The 23,838-nt window shown below is 40.5% G+C and overlaps 3 protein-coding genes across 7 annotated transcripts in view; 2 read left to right on the top strand and 1 right to left on the bottom strand.

The window, feature by feature from the left end:
• relb (v-rel avian reticuloendotheliosis viral oncogene homolog B) overlaps window positions 1-23,838 on the bottom strand; it is a 180,923-nt gene that overhangs the window by 150,390 nt on the left and 6,695 nt on the right. For 2 of the 4 annotated variants that reach the window (XR_014595884.1, XR_014595885.1), the window contains exons 4-11: window positions 23,436-23,738; window positions 22,162-22,328; window positions 21,919-22,010; window positions 21,681-21,812; window positions 21,456-21,560; window positions 20,272-20,487; window positions 20,085-20,156; window positions 18,158-18,572 (exon numbers count right to left, since the gene is read on the bottom strand). Coding sequence is in view for 2 of the 4 variants with exons in the window: in XM_083985428.1 (XP_083841554.1) it covers window positions 18,211-18,572; window positions 20,085-20,156; window positions 20,272-20,487; window positions 21,456-21,560; window positions 21,681-21,812; window positions 21,919-22,010; window positions 22,162-22,328; window positions 23,436-23,738 (1,449 nt within the window). In the remaining 2 variants the exon portion in view is untranslated. Of the gene's footprint in view, window positions 1-17,513; window positions 18,573-20,084; window positions 20,157-20,271; window positions 20,488-21,455; window positions 21,561-21,680; window positions 21,813-21,918; window positions 22,011-22,161; window positions 22,329-23,435; window positions 23,739-23,838 lie in introns of those variants that run through there. The other 2 variants (XM_083985428.1, XM_083985429.1) reach the window with 2 other exon arrangements.
• On the top strand, window positions 729-7,270 carry LOC310996366 (proton-coupled zinc antiporter SLC30A1; the record flags this gene model as incomplete). The annotated part of the gene is made up of 5 exons (XM_083985743.1): window positions 729-1,368; window positions 2,767-3,081; window positions 3,867-4,138; window positions 5,562-5,749; window positions 6,961-7,270. The coding sequence occupies exons 1-5, from the start codon at window positions 735-737 to the stop codon at window positions 7,268-7,270; spliced, it is 1,719 nt and encodes a 572-aa protein (XP_083841869.1). The 5' UTR covers window positions 729-734.
• mrpl28 (mitochondrial ribosomal protein L28) lies at window positions 9,266-11,415 on the top strand. 2 transcript variants are annotated; one of them, XM_083984725.1, is made up of 6 exons: window positions 9,266-9,404; window positions 9,691-9,981; window positions 10,099-10,251; window positions 10,337-10,471; window positions 10,594-10,680; window positions 10,941-11,415. In XM_083984725.1, exons 2-6 carry the CDS (start codon window positions 9,697-9,699, stop codon window positions 11,034-11,036), a joined length of 756 nt encoding a protein of 251 aa, XP_083840851.1. In that variant the 5' UTR covers window positions 9,266-9,404; window positions 9,691-9,696; the 3' UTR covers window positions 11,037-11,415. The 2 variants fall into 2 exon arrangements, with proteins under 2 accessions (XP_083840851.1, XP_083840852.1); XM_083984726.1 differs by having other exon boundaries at window positions 9,278-9,404; window positions 9,696-9,981.

The following is a 23,838-nucleotide window of genomic DNA, read 5'->3' as shown; positions in this document are numbered from 1 at the left end:
ATGATGGCTGCCTGTCATGAGGTTTCAGTGTAAACCCTAATAATGAAACAATAAACAATAACGTTTCCTACACTAGTGCCACCCTTCATGCTGCAGCAGCGCATCTGGTGGGACTTTCCAGTGCGACATGATAACAATAAATAACAACTTTATTTATAGAGCATTTTACCTGCTTAATTTGTACTGCATGACACAGAGATACATATAAATGCATGGGAGAAATGGCTCAATGAAGTCCTCCAACTCTTCCAGTGTACAAAAAAAATCTGGAAAAATCTTTTTAAGTTCAGAACCATGAGACTTTACTGAACGTATTCAAGTTGTAAGCCTGAGTTTGAGAGCTACATTTCAACTGAAGCTCACTCTGTAAAGACTAAGCAGGTAAACCTCTAGGATGTTTGCGGTGTTTATCACCCACTTAACCATCCAAATCCAGTACACACACACAAACACTCACTTCTGCACTTACACAGACACAAACACTCACACGACTGCACACAGACAGGCTGACAGCTCAGTGGGGGAGAGATGGTCTTGTGTCTGATCAGCTCTGTCTCCACAAGATGTGGCTCATGATCTTAAGGCTGCGGGTTTGATTCTCATGTTGACAGAGATCACACCCCAGGAGCGCTCTGAAAATATTTGTGAGGAAATGTTCTAGTCACGCTCATGTTGTTTTATTATTTAGATAAAAACAGAAACTAATTGTGCACTTTGTACTTTCAGTTGCAGGTATGAAGGTGCTACACTGGTGCATGCTGGGAGTGACCATCGTGCTTCTGGTATGTGAGGTCACCATAAGTCAGCTCTGCAAGTCCCTCATCACACTGGTGGATGGTTTCCACACACTCTTCATCCTCATGCGCATGGCTCTTCCTCCTCCTCAACCTGCAGGCATCATAAAACCTCCACCCTCCGAGCTGGACTCTCCTGCATCCCCACAGCCTGCACCCTGCACTCACACAGCCGCCAGCGGGTCACCAACTGCAGATCAACCTCCTGCGGCTCAAGCCAACCCTGAAGCAGCCTCACAGTTCAACTCCCATCAACTCTTCTCCCCTACATCCTCTCCTTCACCCTTCCACTGTGGCGTCTCCTACGTCGGCAGCAGGATTCAGCCGGTGGGGGCTTTCATGTCCAGTCTCGTTCTGGGCTCTCTGAGTATCTCTTACTTAATAGAAATCATCAGCTTTCTCCTGGATCCACACCCAGTGCAGCAGCCCCTGCTGCTTGTGGTGGTCAGCGCTGTCAGTCTGCTCTGTAAGACTGTAAGACTGCTGTGGCTGAATCGGGGCCAGCTGCAGGAGGACGGGGCTGAAGCTGGTGGGCAGAAAGAGACCGAATCTCACGTTGAAGTGAACCACAAAGGTAACTTCAGCCATGGATGCACTCTAAAACATTCAGTAATATGTGCTATCACTCTCTAAAGCAAGTGTTACAATTTCCACATCCACGATTATGCAAGAGTCCCCAATGTCCTCCATGATGAATCCCCTTACAGGAGATACTCCTCCTCCGAGTGATGGTCAGATAATCACTCTACCTTCAAACTAGACTTGGTTAAATAACTCATCTTAGCAACCAGTTTGTTGTAATCATTAATTTCATCCAGTAGCACATAGACACCTCTTGGTAAGGAGTGTAAAACACAGCTGGTAGGGACCCCAGGGAGGGGCACCTGGTATGTAAAGCACCAAAATGTGTGTTATGTTTTTGTGAAATATTTAGTATCTGTCAGGGCGTTTCCTCCACAGATCACAGGGTTAGAGGTTTCAGTAGCCTATGTTTGAAACAAGTTTAAAGAAGCGCTGCCTGACAACATTAAACAGCAAAAGTGTGAAGAGTAGGCTAAATGGAGATAAGAGCACACTTTTTTCAGACTGCCTTCATGCATTCAAGCATTCATTGTTCCCACAAAAAGCGATGGACGTTGTGCAGAGAATGAAAAAAAGAGCATTATGGACAATAGTTTCTCACCACCACTGCATCTGCATCAAATTGTTAGATTGTGAAAGTAACAAAGAAAATCTCACATGCAGCCCTGCATGTGTCCTACAACAGTTACAGTTTGGGAGTCATGCCTTTTGAGCGAGAGTTAGATGAGAGCATTCATCCCACTGTTGTGGGTTGGACCGACAGGAGACAAGGGCAAACAGCCTTTAGGGCCCCGTCCAACAACAAGATTCACCAAATCGCACCAGTAAATTATAATTATATAGATTATTATAATTCATGCAATGACCAAAGTATAAATACACCTATTTCGTGGGTGTTTCCCTTGTGTCTTTGCCCAATGCTAAGCTAAGCTACATGTACTGTAGGTTCAGCAGGTTTTTAGGCTTATTTGTGTAACTACAATCTGAACACATGAGATCTGATCAATCAAATACAGTTTACTGTTTGATGACCAGACCTCCAACTGTACTTAAGGACTTAAAGTCTAATGAATTACTGTAAGCTGTTCTGTTTACTGTAAAAGGTATTAACTGTAAACAACATTTATCGCACCATACAATGATGCAAGAAGCCGAAACATGTTACATAACACACTAACGTACTAAGGATAACTTATGGGTTTAGGTTAGCCAGAGTAAAAGCACATGCTACCGTTATGTAACAATAATCTTACTACAGAGGAACCCGTCCAGGTGATGATATTGCTCTGACAGATTTCACTTTGAAGCAGCTTCCAAGTGTATATTCAGCTGTAAGGAACATCAAACAGTATCTATGTTTGTTTTTCATTCCTCTGTTCGATTCCCACAGTCTTGGCTGCAGAGGAAACCAGAGGCCTGCCTGAGCAGGGGCGAGTTCTGGGTGAAGATAGCCAAGCACAGTCTGTTGTGGACAACTTGCACCACAACGGGGCACTTGTCCTCTGTAACCCAGGAGCTTCTAATGTCCCCGAGGCTGACTCTAAAAGCTTAGAGCAACAACAGCCAGAGGTTCACCTGCATGCAGAAACTCCACAGGAAAGGCTGGACAGTGCAGAAACGAGTGAGGCGGCAGATCTGAAGGTTTGCAGGTGTGACAGTCCTACAAAAGACACCCCAGAGACATCTAAAGACACGGGACATCTTGGTAAGAGAGTTTAACTCCTTGTACTTGTACATTTCTCACCACAGAAGAGAGACACCAAGACATGAAGAGACACAAAAAAACAGATTTATTCGTTCAGATGGAATTATATTTTTATACATGAAGTAAATACAGACAGAACAATCTTACCACATAGTTTCATAGCTGCTGCTCATAAACAAAATCTTTGTTGCTAAGTTTGCCAAGCCATGGATTGAAGCTGTTACACTTCTGTATAAATATGCAAATATGTACATGTTGTTCATGGAAACTAACATCTACAATTATATGACAACAGGGCAAGTTTCAAATGCTGAGGAAGATCATGTGGTGCTATTTACTGTAAAGCTCCAGCAGAGCTACTGATGCACTCGCACTTGTGTTGTAGAATGGATATACAGTACTTTGAAAATGAATGTTGTTTTAGTGTTTTATGTGTAGCTAGATAGATAGATAGATAGATAGATAGATAGATACGATTACAGGTGATAATTAATATATTTAAAATGAATAGTTATGTGGCATCAAAGGACAGCTGGATAATAATTCATTATTATTTTTATTCAACATAGATAATAAGGTTGATGACAGGTATGACATAGATGCTGCAAAATGCATCTCACTGCATTGTATGTACATTCCCCACATTGCAACATATAAATGTTGATGAATATTAGTAATATTGTTGTACTGGTATATTGAGTATCTGTAGTATTTTAAAGCATGATGTGAAGTTTGTTTTTGCCAATATGTTTGAGTCCGTGTTGTATTGTTTTCTTCCATTTCAGACAACAACAGTCAGAAAGCCTCTAAAATCTCCTCAGTCTTCAAGTCGCCGCATCACACCGAGAGTCCTGTACGGAGCAGCCGGCTCTCTGTCTGCATCCTCGTGGTTCAGGGCCTTCTCTCCTCCCTCCTGGCTCTGGTCAACAGCCTGGTGATGCTGCTGGTCGGCCCCCAGTGCAAACACAGCTCTGGAGCCTGTAACCTCCTGGTTTACCTGGACCCTGGTCTCTCCCTGCTGGCTGTGATTACACTGATCACTGTAGCCGCACCACAGGTCAGGCTGTGTGTTTGTGTTGCACCATTTAGTTTAAACGTAAAAGATGAAGCTGTCAACAACACACTAACTACAAGAAACCTACAGGGGAGCAGTTGAAGAGGATTTAAATAATGAATCCTGTAGATTACAGCCCACAAGTTACAAATAAAGGTATGAATTAAATAGGCTACTTAATGGTGTATTTAACACTAGGTGCACACAAGGGAAGACAGTAGCCTAAGTGGGTAATAACTTTTTTGGCTGCTGTAGTTCAGGTCGTCAACTAACCAGAAGGTCGGTGGTTCGATTCCTGGCTTCTCCAGTCCTCAGGTCAAAGTATCCTTGGGCAAGACACTGAACCCACAATTCCCGCTGTATCATCAGTATGTGAATGTGTGTGTGAATGGTTAGACACCATGCACAATATGTACACAAAGAAAAGCGCAGTATGAATGTGTGTGTGCATGCGGGTGAATGTGACCAACAGTGTAAAGTGCTTTGAGTAGTGACCAGGAAAGTGCTATACAGTAAACTGTAAGTGCAAGTCCATTTACCATTTTTAATTAGAATCTATTTAATTATTGAGTTCTGTACTTTGATTACTGTGTATCAAGGCAAGAACAGCAGGTTAATACTGTTGGTATAGAAAGTGAAAGAAGAAAAAAGTGATAGCCTACACTGTTTCCAATAAAGTTGGAATACTTTTTTTTTTTTTTTACCTCTTCTCATGAAATGATTGTGACAATGTGATTTATTCTCGAAAGATAAAGTGAATATCTTCTCAAAACTGTTACCGGTAACTGGGCTTAATCATTTCACCTGGTCAAAGGTGATTACTGATGTGTATAAATACAATTAAAAAGAAGGATGTATCTGAAAACAAAATTATTCCAACTTTATGGGCAACAGTAGCCTATATTTAACAAAAATCTTTAAAATAAATAAATAAAATAATAATATAAAAAATCTGCAATCTGCAAAATCTTTCTGAATATGATTTACTTTATTTATCTATATTTTAATGTGTTACTTGATATTCTTGTCATTGCTATGAAAAAAAGAACAGCTATACTACAAATTGGTTTTATATACAGTTTTATTCTTTTAATTTTAAGGTGATTATTAAAAATGGGTTGGAAAAGTCATGTGCTTTGCTGTTTACACTCAATTTTCATGTCATTGTAATGTAGCTATCAAGTAAGCCTGCCGGTACTTGAGTTTTTACCTTGTTATTTTTCAATATGCTGGGTGATTTTGAAAAATAACTCACAGACCAGTTTAGTTTCTGGTCCCCTTTAATTAAAATTTCTCATTCATATGTTTCCTGAACCCCTTCACTTGTGCCATCAGCTCATCGTGTTTGTTTGCTGTGAGTTGTTTGTATTTGCCGCAGCCGACTGTTGCTCCTGCATCACTGACATGTCTCCCTCCCTCCCTCCAGGTGCACAGGTATGGACTGCTGCTGCTTCAGGCCACACCTCCACACATCTGTGTGTCTGATGTTGGAGAAAGGATCGCTAGAGTCCCTGGAGTGCAGGCTGTGCACGACCTCCACGTCTGGCAGTTGACTAAATCATTCACGGTGGCCTCTGTCCACGTGCACTGCCATGCTGGGTTTCCAACACACAGGTGAACTGGAATCTGGCATTTAATTTAAGTGGCACATTTATATAAGAGGTTTTAACCCGAACATGTTATCACATTGCTTCCAGTTTTAAAATATATCTGTTTAATCCCAGTCTGTGCAGTGATGCTTTTTTTGGCTGTGAATACCTCACTGGCGTAAGCATAATCAAACATTAAAGGTGTAGCCTACAGAAAAGAAAATTGAATTTGAGCCCACTCTGGGTCATAAAATTAGTGTAATAACTCATCTTTCAGACGATGTAGGCCAAACTTTGTGCAAAATTCTATTTTTGAGTAAATCCGGGATGAAAGTGTGGTAGTTTTTTTTTCCGCATTGGATAATGCAGGCGCACGGATTTCTGTACACCTTTAAGCAAACAATTGTCAACTAGACATGGAGCACCATCACTATTCATTGTAAATGGGTTTCAATTCAGCTCAGTTTTTGGTCTTCATCCAATCATAGCAAAGATATCTGGTTCTTTCTCAACTAAAAGCTCAGTTAACTTCATCAGATCTGCTTGCATGTTGACGAACATATGAGAGAAGTGAGAAAATGTATCCTTCACGCTCTTTTTTATGTATGAATGACTTGTTTTTCTTGTCATTCCAGGACAAAATATTATAACTAATCACTTTCTTGTTATTACCAAACTTAAAGCAGAAGTAAGCGGAATATTTGTGTATATGAATAAGGCTTAAATAGTTATATCTTCCGACGGCAATCACTTATATAAGAGTGTTTGGTCTGAAACACGGGTCTGTCAGTCACTCTGCTCTGCTGTAAGCCGAGGAGAAAACTTTCCTTGTATCCTACAACCTTTATCCAATGAGGAGAGAGAACGGCATAAAGGGGCGGTCCTCTCTGTGTGTGCAGCCAAGGGATGCGCGTGAATGTGGTGACGTAGGGACGAGGGCGGGGACTGCTAACTCCATCGGCTGAAGAAGTTAGCCAAAACGACCGGATCGCTTACTTCTGCTTTAACCAATCAAGAAATCAAGAAAAACAAGACACTCATTTTAACATGCCTCCCAGCTCATACAACAGGTGTGGTCCACCCTAATCCTGGATAGGTCACTTGTTTATCATTGGGCTGACACATACAGACAGATCATATACTCACATTCATACTGACTGTTTATCATTGCTTTTGGACCAGATTTAAAAACAATGCGATATTGTGTTAATGCAGAATCATTTCGCGTGTGTCCAGGTGTGCTGACCTGATGTTGGGGGTCACTAAGGTGCTGCAGAGTGTCGGCGTGAGCTGCTGCACTGTTCAGCCGGAGTTTGCTTCAGGTTCTGGGTGCTCCACGGTCAGTGGGGATGACCCCTCCTCCCCTGTGGTCATCAGAGAAGACCCCTCTCCGCCGCTCTCCCTGGCCTGCAGTCTGAGCTGTGGGAAGACTTGTGCCAAGTACATGTGCTGCTCTCCCCCCGAAGAGGAGACCAAGAGTGTGGCAGCACCACCAGCTGGAGAAACAAAGGAAGAGACACTCGTCATAGAGAACACCTTCCTGTGACAGTATTACTAACCAAGGATGACACTGGAGGAAAATAAAGCAAACCCCTACCTGTGTGTTATAGGGAACAGGTTTGTTTGTGTTATGACATTAACAAGATGCTACGCCAAAGATTTCTATCTAATGCCATGTGAAATTCTCTGAAAATAGATCTAGAGCTGCTTCATTTGTACCTGGAACTTTTGTATTGTCTCTCATGAATGTGCTGAAATATAAATAATTGATAATAATACTTAAGTGTCTCTCTTTGTCTCTCTTTTCATTTTATAATAAAATAAACGTTTTCAATCTCACACAGAGAAATTGACATGTCACAGTGGTAACTGGTAACTTTTATTCTTGCAAAGAGATAGATAGATAGATAGATAGATAGATAGATAGATAGATAGATAGATAGATACTACCTCCACCAAGGCTGTAGGTTAAAATGACAGCGTCAACATGAACAATAAGTGTCTTATTTAAACAGGTTACTTACTGTTAAACCAGCTGCTCCTCTGCCTTTCGGCCCTGACGTGTCAGTCTGGATTTATATTTACTACTACTAATACTTTTTCTTTTTCTTCAAAACTTTGTTTCACATAACAAAACATTTTTTCAGAATAAAGTGCAATCTATAAAGCACATCTAGCCTATATATTATATGCCAGGGGGATTTTACAAGTTTACAAAAAAAAATTCAAGTTTTAACATATATTGAAAGTCTTAATCGCTTTCTGGTTGCTTGAGAATTTGATGGAGGTTATGTATTGTAGCTCACTGCTAAGAGCAATAAAGGAAGTTTTTTTTTTTAATGAATTTACATTTGTGAATATGAAATTTTGCCATTAAAATAATAAGGTTGATAATAAAAGTTATGTTGTCTTTTTCCTTGTTTTTTTTTTTTTTTTTTTGTGCTTTATTGTAAGCATAACATAATTATCTAAACACATAACATAGCATTGTGCATACAGAGAGATAGAGGTGGACAAAGCAGACAGGGGGATAATGTAAAAGGAAACAAAAATGTAGTTGTTGTATTTAGTTGTAATCCTTGAATATGTCTCTTCCTGACCTGACGCGATCCGGTTCCACCTTTTTTATTCCCAGACAGCCAATCAAAAGGCACCAGATTTGCATACAACAGCACAGACTCGACAACTTGTTCCTATTTTTGTGTGTATTCGACATAAATGAAGCTCGACATCATCCAGCATTTGAACACAATTTATATACATGATATTTGGCGCATGAAAACAGAATATACCAGAAGTCATTTTTGTTGACACCCTGAGTGAAACATCAGTCACATAGCCACAGTATATACAGACGCCAAAACCATGATCATAAATGCCCGGATGAGCCTCGGTGGTCCGGGGTGCAGGCTTCAAACCTGTAGCTGCTTAGCGGCAGAGTGGTTCAATTCCACCTTTCGGGCGTTTAAAAAACACAAGAATGATTAATATAGAAAGTAAATTACTTGTAATAACCTGCTAGTAGAGGATAGGCACTTACGGACTATTCACTCAGGTATGAATATTAGGTAAGTGTATTTATATGAATATCGTCTATTAATGAGAAAGTGATTATCCAACAGAACAACGACATTCAGGAGGATTTTGTCTTCATTTTTACTCATCTATAAGTGTCAAAATCACCTGGCTCCATCATGAGTGCAGCTACTTCCTGTCAAGCTTTGGTCGCTGCCCTTTCACAATAAAGTCATTAAACTGAATGTGTGTAAACATATTTCAATCAAGCTACTGATCAAAAAGTGAGATCTAAATAACAAACAAAAGTAAGTTAAGTTTCTTTAGAAAAAAATACATATAATAAATGAAGAACCAATATAAACCATAAACCTCTTTCATCGATCTTTGCCCTGTGGTCTGTCTGTGAATGTACATCCGGTATACCCGGAACTAAAAGAAAGATGTCGTTTTGATTGACAGTCGTGAACACCAATCATCTGTGAGGATTCTCTCACTGATAGCCAATCACGTCGCTCGGTGTGCGGGCTGACCTGTGCGGACGGAAGTCGTGTGTACTGGAGGCTTCATGTCCTTGCTGGTTTATATTTGATCATAACGTGGGTTAAAAAATATATAAATACTCATTTGGTGGTCGGTGCACGTAACTGTTTTCTTGTCAGAGGGTAAGACATACTTTTGAAAATATTATTGGCGTTATTTCGGAGTCTTACAGGCACCGTTTGATTAAAGAGAGTCAGTTGTATCGTTGTTGTTGACCTGTGTCAGTCAGCGTCCTGCTTTAACTTATAGCCTAAAATAACGTTACCGAAGTTCATTCACACATGTGAGTTTCTGTTGTAAATCAGTGACAATTGACTTAAGACAACACTTAGTGATCTGTAGCGTTTTATCTTTTTCATTTGACCAAAAATGAAATAATGTGTCATCCTCTCCCCCTCTCTCTCTCAGTTCAGCATGCCTCTTCTTAAAAAGGCTCCCAAAATCTGGGAAGCCCTAAAACTGAAGGAAGGCATCTACGCTCGTCTCCCTAAACACTACCTCAAGTCCCTTGAGCAGAAGGAGCCCACCCCCGTCCACTGGAGGCCCCTGGGAGTCCAGTACCGAGCCAACCCAAACACCGGGCACAAGGAACGGGTGCAGGATGTCCCAATTCCCATCCACTACCCTCCACAGTCCCAGGATGGCCTGTGGGGCGGAGAGGGCTGGATAAAGGGATACAGATATGCTAACGATGACAAAGTGAGATTCAACACAGCCTTTTTGTTTGAATTGTTTTTAACTGCAGTTTAATGAACATTTAAATAATGGTTACACTACGTTTTTGAATTAACTTATCGGAGTGATCTCTTCCTGTAGCTGTCCACTCGCCTGAGGAAGACCTGGAAACCACAGGTGCTCAAAAGAGAGCTGTACAGTGAAATCCTCGATCACAAGTTCACCATCCCTGTCACAGCCCGCACAATGGACCTCATCGATGCGCACTATGGCTTTGATTTTTACATACTCAAGGTAAGAGAGAACTACTTCTGTGTACACCAAAAGTGGCATTTTCCATGGGGCTTTTCACATGACTCTAATGTCCAACTCCTCCTAGACGCCAAAGGAAGACCTGAACTCCAAGCTGGGGATGGACCTCAAGAGGGCCATGTTGCTTCGACTGGCACGCAAAGACACAGAGCTGTACCCCGATGATCCTGTCAAGAGAGAGAAGGTCTACGGCAAATTCAAGGTCAGTCACGCATGTTTTGGTGTTGGCAACTACCCATGACATTTTCTAGTTGATGCAGAAGAGATGGAGCTGAGATAATATATATATATATTAAATAACAGTTTGTGTGTCTGTCTGAACAGAAGTTTGAGATCCCAGAGGAGGAGGCGGAGTGGGTGGGTCTGAGTCTGGAGGAGGCTGTGGAGAAACAGAGGCAGCTGGAGCATAAGGTAAAGTTAGAAAACTGTGCGAATGTTATTTCAGTAACTTCAATTAGCTATTAGAGCTAAGGCACCCCTGTTGCAAGCTGGTAGATTTATGCAAAACATACACACAGGAAACAGAATGCAAGTATCTTCTAATTATCCCCAATAAATGCATACAACTCATGATAAAATGGCTTATTAATCCTTTATTTTTGTAATCACAATAACTTGTGCATTGTGTGTCCTGTGTGATCTGACACTGATTTGTATTTTTCTAACTCTAGGAGCCTGAGCCTCTGTTTCAAGCCTATGTTGACAAGCTGGAGAAGGAGCTGCGCCTCCAAAAACTCTCAGAGCCACACATCATAGAGAAGAAGTGACGACCACAAACCACCTGAGTGGGACAGATGAAGCTTTACAGACTGAAAAAAAATAAGTAGGTTGAACTGTCAAGTTTCTCTAGGTGGCTATGGGACTTTTAGTTGTCGAGTTTCTGCTCCTGAGACATTTTCAGCACTGAGTGAACACCTTGGAGAACTTCCTGCAGTTTCAGCTCAACTTTCCATCTGGATGTGACACAAAGGACGAGGCCCTGTTGTTGGATTATTGCTAATTTATTTCAGTCCACTTTTTCCTCCTTGCATTCAAGACCCACGTGAGAGACATTCAGGAATTTAGCCGAAAGCCTCCATCGCTGACCAACTGAGATGTAAAGGCCTGTGTATGGGAAAATTAAAAACACTGTTTTCCGAAACCTTATTTCTGCTCATCTATTCTCCAATAATTATTAAATCAGCCTGTTCATTATATATGTTTGATTGTGAGATGTAAACTAACTTTGGGTAATATTCATTGCCATACTCAGATATTTGCACTGTGAATAAGATACAGCAGCTTATGGTCTTGGTTTAACATAAAGATGATGAACAGGGGAGAGCTGTTTAATCTATAAGAAAAGGTAATATGACAATCTTTTATTGTGGTAACTGTGCTAGTGTTAGCTGACCCAGCTAATTTTCAGTTGCAGTGCTTTGTCAAGATGTTGTAAATTTACTATATAAGACCATTAAACAACAACAACAGAAAATGGATTCACACTGCTGCAGGAACAGAGCTATAATGTTCACGGCTCTAGACTTCAACACATTAAACATGTAAAGCAGCATTAAGCAATAACAGAATTTTAACAAACAACAGCGTTGGTCTTGACAAAAGTTGATCATTATTTGAAAGTTAATATACTGCAAAATAATGAAAAGTGTGTCATAAGTGTCATAAGACACAACTGGAAAGATTACATGGACAGAAGAATAGTTTTTGTGTTTTGATAAAGGATTCATAGTTTTAGTTTTTATTTACTGCTGATTTTAATCTTGTGATAGTGAATTGAAACTATTTGGATTTTGAATTGTTTGAGGACACCCACTTGAGCTTTGGCAAAGTTTGACCAACATTTTTCAGTCTGGTCTTGTCATCTATAAAAGAATCAGTAGAGTAAGAAAATAACTGACAGATTAATCAATACTGAAAAAACTTAACAAGCCTATGTAAAACACAAAGAGAGTACCTATTTGATATGCATCTTACTAAAACCTCTCTCTTCTCTTTGTGGGACTGAGAACATGACTTGTTATTTCGGTGTTTGTCCATCAGATGGAGTCAAAATGCTTAAAATGGAAAAGAACCTAAAGCCGCCATTTTCAGAGAGGGACGACAATAGAGCCACCTGTGTTTTTATGAAAATTAAGTTACAACTAATGAACTTCAGAAATGAATCAGCCTCATCCATTAATACCACATATGATATTATATGCTATGTTAAACTCCAAACAGCAGTTGTAATATAGAAATATGTTATATCAATGCAAACTATTGGACTGTTGTGTAAACGTCTCAGCATTTCCTTGTTGGTGATGGTGAATAGCACTGACATGAAAACAAACTGTCAGAATAACCCACACATCTGCCCTATACAGCAAAAGTCCTTATTTGGTGCTTGAGTTGACGAATGGGAAACGAAAGAAGAAAAAAAACAAGATCATAAAAACATTTTTTTTTTAAACGCAGTTTCGTGCCTGCATGGTTTCACTTCTGGCACTTCTCGTCTGTTTTGTAACAGTTGTAGTGGTGTTGTGTCACTAGTTGCAGCATGCTATTATGGTAATGTGGGGAGTCCCGACTGGGGACTCCCGTGGGTGTTGTAACCAAGGCAACAGAAGAACAAGATACCTGTCACCTGTAAACAATAAGATTCACTCCTTATATAGATATAGCCACGATGTGGAATTACCCTTCATATTGTACACATGATCAGCTTCAACCACATTTACAAAACAAACACACCAAGTGCCAAATTTGGCATTTTTCCTTTCCTTTTTTTGGGCTGACGGCTGACTGCCGAACATCTGTGGCTCATCCCCATCGAGCCAGATCTTGCTAAATGACGCTTGAAAGCAAATGATGTTCTACTTTATTTAGAACATTTTTGATCACACCTGGAAAATCAATTAGGAAATAATCTGTTTATGTGAAACTGGCATCTCCGACCATGACCGGTTCTACAGCTTTTCTTTCCCATCCCTGTTTGTCTTTACTTGTGCAAATACCCATTATGGGCAGTGACTCTTTCCTCATTCCCTTTCCATGCCACCTTTGGCCAGACTTTATCTGTAATGTTTACGGCCAGGTGGGTTCGACTCTGAAAGGCATTTCAAGGATGGCTTGAGATGAAAATGTGAAATCTTGAATCCTAAATGCTTTTGGTGACTTTTTCTCTGAGCTTCACATTTAGTTTTGAATGAACAACGTTTGGACTGATTGCCATGAAACTTAGTATAAACATACATGTTACCCTTAAATCCAGTGATACATTTTCACTAACATTAAGTGATTATTAATCATTCATTATTATTTCTTTATTTACAAGCATTATTATGTCAAGTCAACACTGGGTTAACATTTCAGTTTGGTTTGTGACCAAATAGCTTCATAATCAATTTGCTTTAGCCTAGTTTTTCTTTTTTGTGTGTGCTAATAAGCAAATGTTTGCATGGTAACAAGCCAAACTATGATGGAAAAAAATACAACTAACCTACTTTATATCACCATGTTAGCTGTGACATTCTGAGATACTAACATGGTCACAAAAAAGCTCATAGTGGTATTTGTTAATCTTCTTTCAGCAAAATAAATCTTTAGCCTTAAAAATGTGCTGAGAAACTACAATTCTAAAGGTCTTGCTATAATTGTCTTTGCTTTATGTTTGGGTATAAGTTCAGATTGTTTTATTTTACTTGTGAGGATATAATATAAAACAAAGGCAGCATAATTATATCAGGATTAATGTAATATGGTTATGTAAGTGTTTCTGCTATGTATTTCAAACCTATCTCTATTTCAAAAATGGCAATATTGGGTTTGTTTATAGTTTTCAGAGAGGTTCCTTTAATTTTGTTTGATTATGAATATTCTTGGTTGGTTAATTCTATATGTTACAATATAAAAACATACATGATTAACATTTTTCCATGTCCCCTACTTCTATATGACAGTAGCAACAGTCGTTTAAACCAGTCGTGTGTGTGTGTGTGTGTGTGTGTGTGTGTGTGTGTGTGTGTGTGTGTGTGTGTGTGTGTGTGTGTGTGTGTGTGTGTGTGTGTGTGTGTGTGTGTGTGTGTGTGTGTGTGTGTGTGTGTGTGTGTGTGTGAGAAACTCTGGCGGACACTGGTTTTCAAGGAAATCAGCAGGAGTGACTTCATCAGTGTGATCTTACTGAAAGCTGAACATCCCCTTTCTCAACGGTGCAGGAGTACGTTTGAGGTTAGACACACACTTCACAAGCTCCTCAATTAAGTGCCGGCGTACTATCATTTCTATTTGATTGTTTCCACTGCACATGACTCATCCTGTGAGCTCTGTATTCCCCAGAGTCTCCACACACCAACACACACAAGTTTTAATCAGACCCCAACAGGTTCACACCTACAGTTTGAACCCAGTGGCCTATTTAATAATTATGGTCAGACAAAAGTCACTCTGTGGCCGACTAGAAATGGAAGGAAACTGCATGGTTACATCGGCCTGTGTGGTGTGAAACAGCTCTCCTTATCTTAGCATAATGACTGATAATGGGAAAATAGATTGCCTGACTTGAAAAAGGGTGAAACAGCTAGCATTAGTGTGGCAAATTATAAAGAAAACAGGGTTAAGCTTGTCATTTTAGCTTAGCATGACAGTTTTTTTTTTTTTTAACAATATTTTTTATTGATTTTTAACTTTTACAAGAAAGGGATGGATACATAATATGGTCCACAGGAATGAAAAGCAAAAAAAGTAGACAAACAAAACATATAATAATAATTTAAAAAAAACAACAACCGTCAGCTCAGATCTATATAATTAGGGTTCAGTAAGAAAAAATATACAGTATGAGCATTCAAGAAAATCCCTGCAACATTATACAAGAGACACCAGGCTCTACATACTTCAAATAGGGTTCCCAAACTTTATGGAATTGGTCTGTTCTTAAATGTAATATGCATGTAAGGTACTCTAATGGCACTAGATCAAACACTACTCCTTGCCAGCCTTTAACAGTTGGTACCCCGTCATTGATCCATTGTAACAGAATATTCTTTCTCACTGCATAAGTAAGTATACAGTAGGCTACAGCCTCTTATTATGTTTTGATGTTAAACGACGATTTGGGAGGCCCAGTATGAGAGACACAGGGTCCATCTCCAGTTTTAAACCAAATATCTTCTCCATTTCAGATAGTACATTAGACCAATACATTTGCAGTTTTCGACATGACCAAAAACAGTGAGTTAGGGTACCGCTTAGCATGACAGTTAAAAGTTCATTAGGAAGCTGGAGATGAGGTGGTCAACAGATTTTCTATCTTTGGACAGTATGGACTGTGTTCACCCTTAATGCTCATTGCTCAACTTCTTTCAGCAGTTACATCAGACCATGACAGTCTTCTGTGGTAAAAATATGTTAAAACAACACAAACTCCATTTTCATCTCCATTCCCACTCTATTAACAATGTGTTTAAACTGATGGTGTGACTGTGGACATGTCCATACAAGTCGTAGCAACAGGATATAATGGTAGCCTACCATTTCACAGGAAACAATCTCTTAACTCTTTGTGTGTGTGTGTGTGTGTGTGTGTGTGTGTGTGTGTGTGTGTGTGTGTGTGTGTGTGTGTGTGTGTGTGTGTGTGTGTGCGCATGTGCGTGCACACATGAGTGAGTTCATGGGCCTTGGAAGCGAGCCCAGTGTGGACTTTCCCAGCGACTGTAATCCATAGTGTTCAGGTCAAGTCAACAGTGAAGGGCAGCGTCAGAAAAGGTGACACCTGGGTCTATTCAACACATCCCAACCGTAGCATGAAACAAACAGGCACCCACAAGGAAAACTGACTGTCACTGATGTTGTGATGACACTGTTACCATTGTTTGTTTAAAAACATTTTAAGTTTATGTAACCATGGACATGATGGATATAAATTATGTGGGTTTTTTTTTCTTAAATAATCAAAGTACTGGTATGTCTATGTGTGGTAAAAGTAGTCTTAAGTAATGATGTAACCGTGGTCAAATACTCACAAGAAACTATAAAAACTCAGATGTTACGTATTAACATCTAAATAAAAGTAAAATTCCTGCATTCAAAAAAATGTTTTAACATATTCTTTAAATATACTTTTAAGTAAAGGTAAAAAATAAAAAAAATAAAAATAGATTATGCAGGATGACCCATGTCAGAATCATGATGATGCTGTTGGATCGAACTGGTAAAGACTGGACTAATTTTATTTGCTTTATATACTGTGAGGGTGCTTATGTACCCCCCCTCAGTAAAACCTACAATAATACACCCTCATTTATTTACATTTTGTATTATTAACCTATTGAAGTATTTGCCTTACATTATCTGCCTCTGTGAAGTAATGCGGGACAAGTATAAGGAAGCAGAAAATAATTTATCAAAATGACAACTTCAACATTTTCTGGTGGTTTTAGAAATGGTGGTAACCTACCTATGTTTGATAAGACATGGGACCTGGTACTGAGTTGCCTTAAAAATGAGAGCTCACAGACATTGGCTGCTGTGTAAAGCCTCACAGAGCTCTTAGGTGTTTTTCTTTATAGTACCTGTCTTAACTATGACCATGGAATATTGCTGCAATCAAAGATGTGTTGTGTTCTGTATGTTACGTGATCTTGTTATGTTCTTTTTCCTTTTTTTTGAAAATCTAAAAATATTAAAAATATATATATATATAGGCTATAATTGGTGGTGTCAATCTTCCAAGATGTCTCAATAATAATAATAAAAAATGCTTAACCAGCTGTAGAAGTTTCCAGAGGAACATGCTACCCTACAAATGACTGGCTGACTCACTTTGGTTGAGTCCTCAAACCAAAGAGGAAAGGAGAAATAAGAGATTTGTTTCAGGCAGGATTACTGTAAAATGTGACCGGCAAGTTTTTGAGAATGAAGGGGGCAATAATACTTTTGAGTGGTTAACATGACATCATGTGACTAAATGAGGTGTCCGACAATCAGAAACAACAAAGGAGCCCTTTCACCAAACCATTTGCGGATTGCTGACATTTAAAGCCGAAAAGTACACTCAAAGTATCAAAATAATCTTGTTGTTGCCAAGATTCTTTGTAAGTGAGCGAGCAGGTTAGGAATGTGAGTGCGTACGAGACAAGCACATCCCATTTGGTTTTTTCACTCAGAAATCGTTTGTTTCTGTTGACATCTAATAAAACCTCACAAAGGCAGTTTCAAAGGAAGTGATGACAAAATGACAAAAAATACACAGACGTTTTATTTTTTCATGGAAACATTTACACTGCGACGTCACAACACCAAAGGGGAAGGAGTCGTCCATGTGACGAGGCGTGAGCAGAAATTTGGGCCAGTGCACGAGTGAAACTGCTGCGTAAAAGGAAGTGACACAAAGAGAGCGATGAAAACGAGGAGGACTGGTTTCTATTGCATTTGAGTGGATTAAATATTAAACAAGCCAGCGGGTGTGACATTCACAACAAACGCCAATATTTTGTATGTGAAGTTACAGTGTCTTTTCGTGTAGCTGAGCAAAACTAACAGGGATTCTCCATGTTTCTTGAGTTAACAAAACAGATTTCACACAAACATTACACTTAAACTACAACAGAGAGCAATTTACAGAAATGTACTGTTCCCAATTTTAAGAGAGAAGTTCACGAGTTCTCTTTTTAAAAAACTCTACTCGTACTGTGCGAATCACCTTCTACTGAAGTTGAGCCTTAAAATTACTGCTAGCAGCATCTGTGGACACATATTAGGAATGTTACATGCAAAAAGCCTTGGCCAGCAAGGCTTTCAAACAACAATGGGATTTTTCAGGGAGAGGGCGAGAAAGCAGAGTAATGGAGCCAAATCACTCTGCAAACCGTGAGCAGATGGACCAAACTCTGTCCTGGCTCTAAATTTGGACGGTTAAGGACGTAATGCTGGCCACTCTCGCAGACAGACAGTTAACATGTCAGTTCATAGCGTCTCTTTCTTCACCTGAACCCCAGTGAACGGGCCGTCCTGTGGCTCTGACTGCGCGGTCTGGTTCTCGTTGACCAGCATGTTGAACTGCAGGTCGCTGAATTGGGAAAAGTCCTGATTGTATGAGCCAAAGTTGTGGTTAAAGTTCATGTCCATGTTGGTAAACGTAGAGCTGCCGTCGGGGTCCTCCTCAATGGGCATTTCGATGCTGGTGTCGGCCAACACCTCGCGTATTAGAGGATATTCTAGCAACTGATTGAGGATGGCCGCCTCATCGTTGCAGTTGGTCGTGTCCGGGGGCACGGTGTAAGCAGCTGGCCCTTGTGGCTGCGAGAAGTGGAAGGACGGCTCCTCTGCTGACGAAGAGACAGATACAGAGATACAGTTACAGAGAAACTAAAACACCAGAGAACAATGCTGCAATAAATCATGCGGATTGTTATGTTCGGTTTTAGTTTAAATTGTTAGTGCAGTTAAATTGTGTTGCATTACAGTGACAGGACTATTTTGTCATAATATATATCAATTAGTGTACCAAGTTTTGGCCAGGTGTATCTAATATTCTGGCAACTGAGTGTAAATGTATACTGGAATATAAAGTATAATGTCAGTTAAAGGGCTAGTTCAATATTTTGGCAAATTGGCCCATTGCCACAATCACTATAGTCATAGCAGTATAGGTTCGTTACCTTTAATTGTCGGTGCAAGCTACTTCTAGAACGGCGGAGCAGAGCCGTGAGCTGCTCAAAGCTACACTACAGAGGCTAATGGTGTTTCTTTGTTTCCCTCATCAAACTCATCAAATACACAATCCAACAACTCCAAAACGCTCTGGTGGACAAGTTGTGACCTGCACATTCACCACACTAAGATAATAACGTAACGTTACAAGATGGAGTTGTTTTTGAGGCAAATGCAGAGACTGCTTGCCCAAAAAACTGCCCCAAACGGGAACGCGCATCAGCGGTTTTGCATGAATTTACCTTAAAAACAACTCTGTCTCGTAACGTTCTTTTATTATCTCATAGCGTGGTGAATGTGCAGGTCACAACTTGTCCACGAGAGCGTTTTGGAGTTGTTGGATTGTGTATTTGATGAGTTTAACGAGGGAAAACCAAGAAATCCCATTAGCCTCTGTCATTTTGCCTTTTATTTTGGTGTTTATTATTTTGATATGTTTGGGTTAACTTCCGCTCACGCAGGAAGTGACGTCAGACACTACGAGTCACGGGGGGTTATTTGATTGAGACGAGCAAGCCACAGGTGTGGCTGATGAGGCACACGTTTCTTTTACCGTGACATGACGTGACATGCAGTGCTGGAGTTTAAGTTATTTTGTGGTAAGAACAAATAAATCCATTTGTGAGTAGCATTGGAGCTTTCGTTTGGACTGGTTAATTGCACCCATACACGCATCAATATCGTGTATCAGCCAACCAACTTTTTGTGGGTTAGAGGAAGAGAAAGGCCACTACAGCCTCCGTAGCGTAGCTCTGAGCAGCTCACGACTCTGTTCCGCCGTTCTAAAAATAGCTTGCACCGACAATTAAAGGTAACTAAACGACTGCTATGACTATAGGGGTTATGGCAATGGGCCAGTTTGCCAAAATGTTGAACTATCCCTTTCACACAATATGCAGCGTATAGATACGAGGGTTAGATTAATGAGGTAGAAACCACACTACAGAAGTCTGCAGCATTAACTCTATTAGCCGCACCAGTGCTTCTCCTGCTGTGACAAGTCAAAATGTCTGCTGTGAATGTCAACAGCTTCTTGGCTCATTGACACTAACCTAACTGCTTCCGTGAACAGGAATAAAAACATCAACCCGAGAGAAACAAAAGAGAACACGAGATCCAAGACTCACCTGTCAAACAAGGGTTTTCTCTGAAACTGATGTCCTGCTTTATTCTGCATTTCCGCTTCACCTCATATGGATCTGAAATGAGAAACAGTTTGGAAATATTTAAATAAACCTCCTGTTATTGTTTCTCTTTAAGCCTTTTAAGTGAAATAAACCCAGAAGAGACCAGACAGTGCAGTGTGGTGCTGACCTGGGTTGGGTGGCAGGTACGTGAAGGTAACAGGCTCGCTCTCCATCTGGTCCGAGATGCGCCGTAGAGCGACACTGACGTCCACCTCCTCTGTTGTGTTCTGGTCCTGGTAAGGCGGAGTCTTAAATACGATGGCAATCTGCCGATGCACGTCCGTCTGAGCAAACTCTCCGTTCGCCCTCCACGACCCTCGGCTAAATCTGATTTCTATGTCATCTGTGGATCAGTGACAACACAAAGAGCCACGTTAATCAAGATGAATGAGACAACGACCTAAGAAAAAATCACCAAAGCTGACGTGAGAAATATGATACATCAGTTTCCCCTAGGAAACTTACATCTGCCATAGAAACATGTCAAATATTGGTGAACCCCAATGTTATTTGTAAAGTCATTCTGATTCTGTGAATATTGAATTATCAAATCCATTTATCAGTTCCTGTTTAAAAACATTACTGGTTACAGTTAGTTGTGATGCTGTGTGATGTCTTTCATAATTAGTATAACCCAGAAACAGGCGTTTAATCTCATTTATGTGGTGCTAAAAATAAAAAGTCTAAAGTTGCACTCGGTGAATACTGAACCCTGTTCTCTGTCCTCGATTTAATAGTGAGCAGCAAGTCAAGATGCAGCTGCCATTTAAAGCGTCTACTGTGACCATTATGAGTGTTATCAGCTCTCCTGCAATAAAACAATGGGGAATTGCATTTCTAAGGTCATGGGCAACCCGAGAGCTACAAAAAGAACAAAAGACTACACAACCACTTTTATAGCTCCTATAATCCTCACAGCTCATAATGTTTTTTTTTTTCCTGTTGACACTGTAAAAGATGTTTCCAAGGCAGCGACAATTCAAATTAGTGACACAAGCATGCAATCAACTATAAAAACAGTTTTGCAGAATTGAAAAACACAAATTTTATGAATTAGTTTTCAACAAAACAGATTATATTAAATAGGTTTCTGGAGGAAAAAGGTTAAGATTTATGCCTTACCTAGCTTTTAAAGAGAGAGTGGATATTCGCCTCTATTCAGCTCATGTCTTGTCGACTTTATTGAGCTTATGAATGTATTCTGCGGTGTGAGCCTAATTTTATCCACCCACGGCATATTTTGTAGTTGAGCAACAGAAGAGACAAAAATAAAGGTGCAAAAAAAGTCTGAAGGTTTTCTCTTCCTCTCACCTTTCTGCACTTTGTCACATAACATGTAGATCTCGGTCTTGCCGGTGCAGGGGCCTTTGTACAGGTTCAAACAGGTGATCTTCAGCTGTGATGTAGTCGTGGCCTCTGTGGAAGAAAACAAAGAGACAAACAGCATGTTTAACCATGAGGAAATACATTTATTTCTGCAGCTGTTTAAAATTAATTATAGAGGTGTACGTGCTGGTGTGTTAGACAGTGTCTTACTCTTGTCATAGATTGTGTTGGACACCAAAGGGCTGAGACTGTCCTTTCTGCCATCCTCCCACTCCAGCTCACACTGGAAACACAGACGCACTGCATTCATGTCCAGGTCTTCGATGCCTTTTGTGTGACCAGCTGAGGGATGAAAAGACGGGAAATCAATTGATATGAAGAGAAACAGTGAAAAAAATGTATCGAAATCAAGTGTGTGTGTGTGTGTTTGTGTTCGCATCCCACTCACTTTGAAAGGGGTCGATGTTTTGGCTTCTTCTTTTCTGAAGTGAAAGGTCGAGCTCTTTCCTCCTCACACACTGGATACCGAGGTTAGCAAAGCTGCAAGATCATAACAGATAAACTATTCATTTTTAGTTTGAGTCAAAGAACAAGACAAAGAAGACAAAAAGGATTTGTGGTGAATTGCAAAAGCTAAAAGACATGTAATGATGATGTAAGAGTCTAAGATAAAGGGAAGCTGGATGTGCACCTGTGACGGCGGTTGTTGCGAGGGTTCAATGTGATCACACAGATTCCTGAACCATTCGGACAGTCTTTACCCACAAGGCAGTGGGGGTGAGGCCGGTGCGGGAGGTCTTTGGTCACCAAGGAAACAGTGACTGTAACGCTCTTTATGAAGTCAATGGGACCCTGGATCTGAGAGAGTGAGCAGGACAGAACAAGGAAAGAGAGAAGTGGGAGGAAGACAGAAAACCAGAGTTAACACATAGTGTGTTTAAGTGTTGGAAATCAACTCTCTGAAAGCAAAACAAGCGGGCGTTCCACCCTCACACACAAAACATGACATGCCAAGCGTTGCAACACAATGAAAATGATGATAATGATCTTTTCTCAAACAGTAAAAAAGAGGAGCATCAACGTCAGAGAAGAAGCGTAATATGTTAAATATGAAAACATGCAGCAGATGTTGCCTGGAGACGATTTAAAGGCATTGTAGTCATTGTCATTGTGGATGAAAAGTCATCACAGAGTCCCAGAACCATACGTGCAAAACCCCCCAAATCTGAATTTACTGCTACTATTTAGTCCATTGTAAGACATTGGCAGCTATTTTGTGTATAATTCACTTGAAGATGTGATTTTAACGTTTAACAGACAAAGCGATGAATCAGAAGATCTGTGAAACTAATCGTTAACTGAATCACACAATGGTCACTCATCAAAATAGTCGCAGATTCACTTTTATGACCACTAATCAATGCATCACTGCAGTGCTTCAGAATACCTGCCAATTATGGCGTATTTTGTTCTCTGTGCTGTTGGGTTCCTGTATTTTAATTGTCTATTCTGCTTTTTCCAAAGTGTTGTGTATGTTATCACCAACCAGCTTTGGAAGAAAAAAAAATCATTCTTCCTGGACCACTTTCATCAAAAAGATGAAAATAAAAAATAAATATTAAGTACATAAATCAAACCTAAATGTTAAGCTTTCTGTTTTGATCTGATGTTGGTTGGAGACAAGGAGAAGATTGCTTGGGGGTGTTTGTTTGTTGCGTAAGCAGGCAGGCTATAAACCGCCTGTCTTCAACCACAATCAAGATGGGATTTGTGGGGACTTTCTAATTGACACCAAGAACCCACATCCCTCCAGCTCCACCCATCCACAAGGTTTGCGTGGGGGGTTTAAGTGTCCACATTAAACAGTTCAGACCTGCAGGTCTGTGAGAGCTGGTAAACCCCCCTCTGGGGTCGAAAACGAAAACCTCATTTATTTTAAGAGAGACGACTGGATTAAGACCGAACCTCTATTGCAGGCTGAGTCTTGTTGGCCTCGGTGCTGGACACGCCCAGGATGCTGCCGGCTGAGCGTCCCTCGCACTCGTAGCGAAACCTCATGCTTCTGTCCTTGGGCTCCTCCACCACCACCAGTTTGGGCTTCTCCAGGACCCGCTCCAGCATGCTGGTGTCGCTCCGGTTCTGGGAGGAAACGCCGCCGCTGCTGCAGCTCCTTGAGGTCCTTGAGGGGGCAGTCCGGGAAGGAGGAGCCGACGCCATTTCATTGGAATTGTTCAACCGCGGCAGGGGGTGATGGAAGTTATGAGTGGGCTGCGGGCAGAAAAACAACAACACCGGCTTATTCACACTGCGGTTTGAAACAACTCACACCTGGTCAAAACAGCAGCATGAAGAGATGCAAAGAAAACAA

The sequence above is a fragment of the Trachurus trachurus genome, assembly GCF_905171665.1.
Source record: "Trachurus trachurus genome assembly, chromosome: 13".
In the NCBI taxonomy this organism is placed as follows: Eukaryota; Metazoa; Chordata; class Actinopteri; order Carangiformes; family Carangidae; genus Trachurus; species Trachurus trachurus.
Note: the sequence above shows the minus strand (reverse complement) of the source record. Positions and strands in the feature narration are given on the sequence as shown.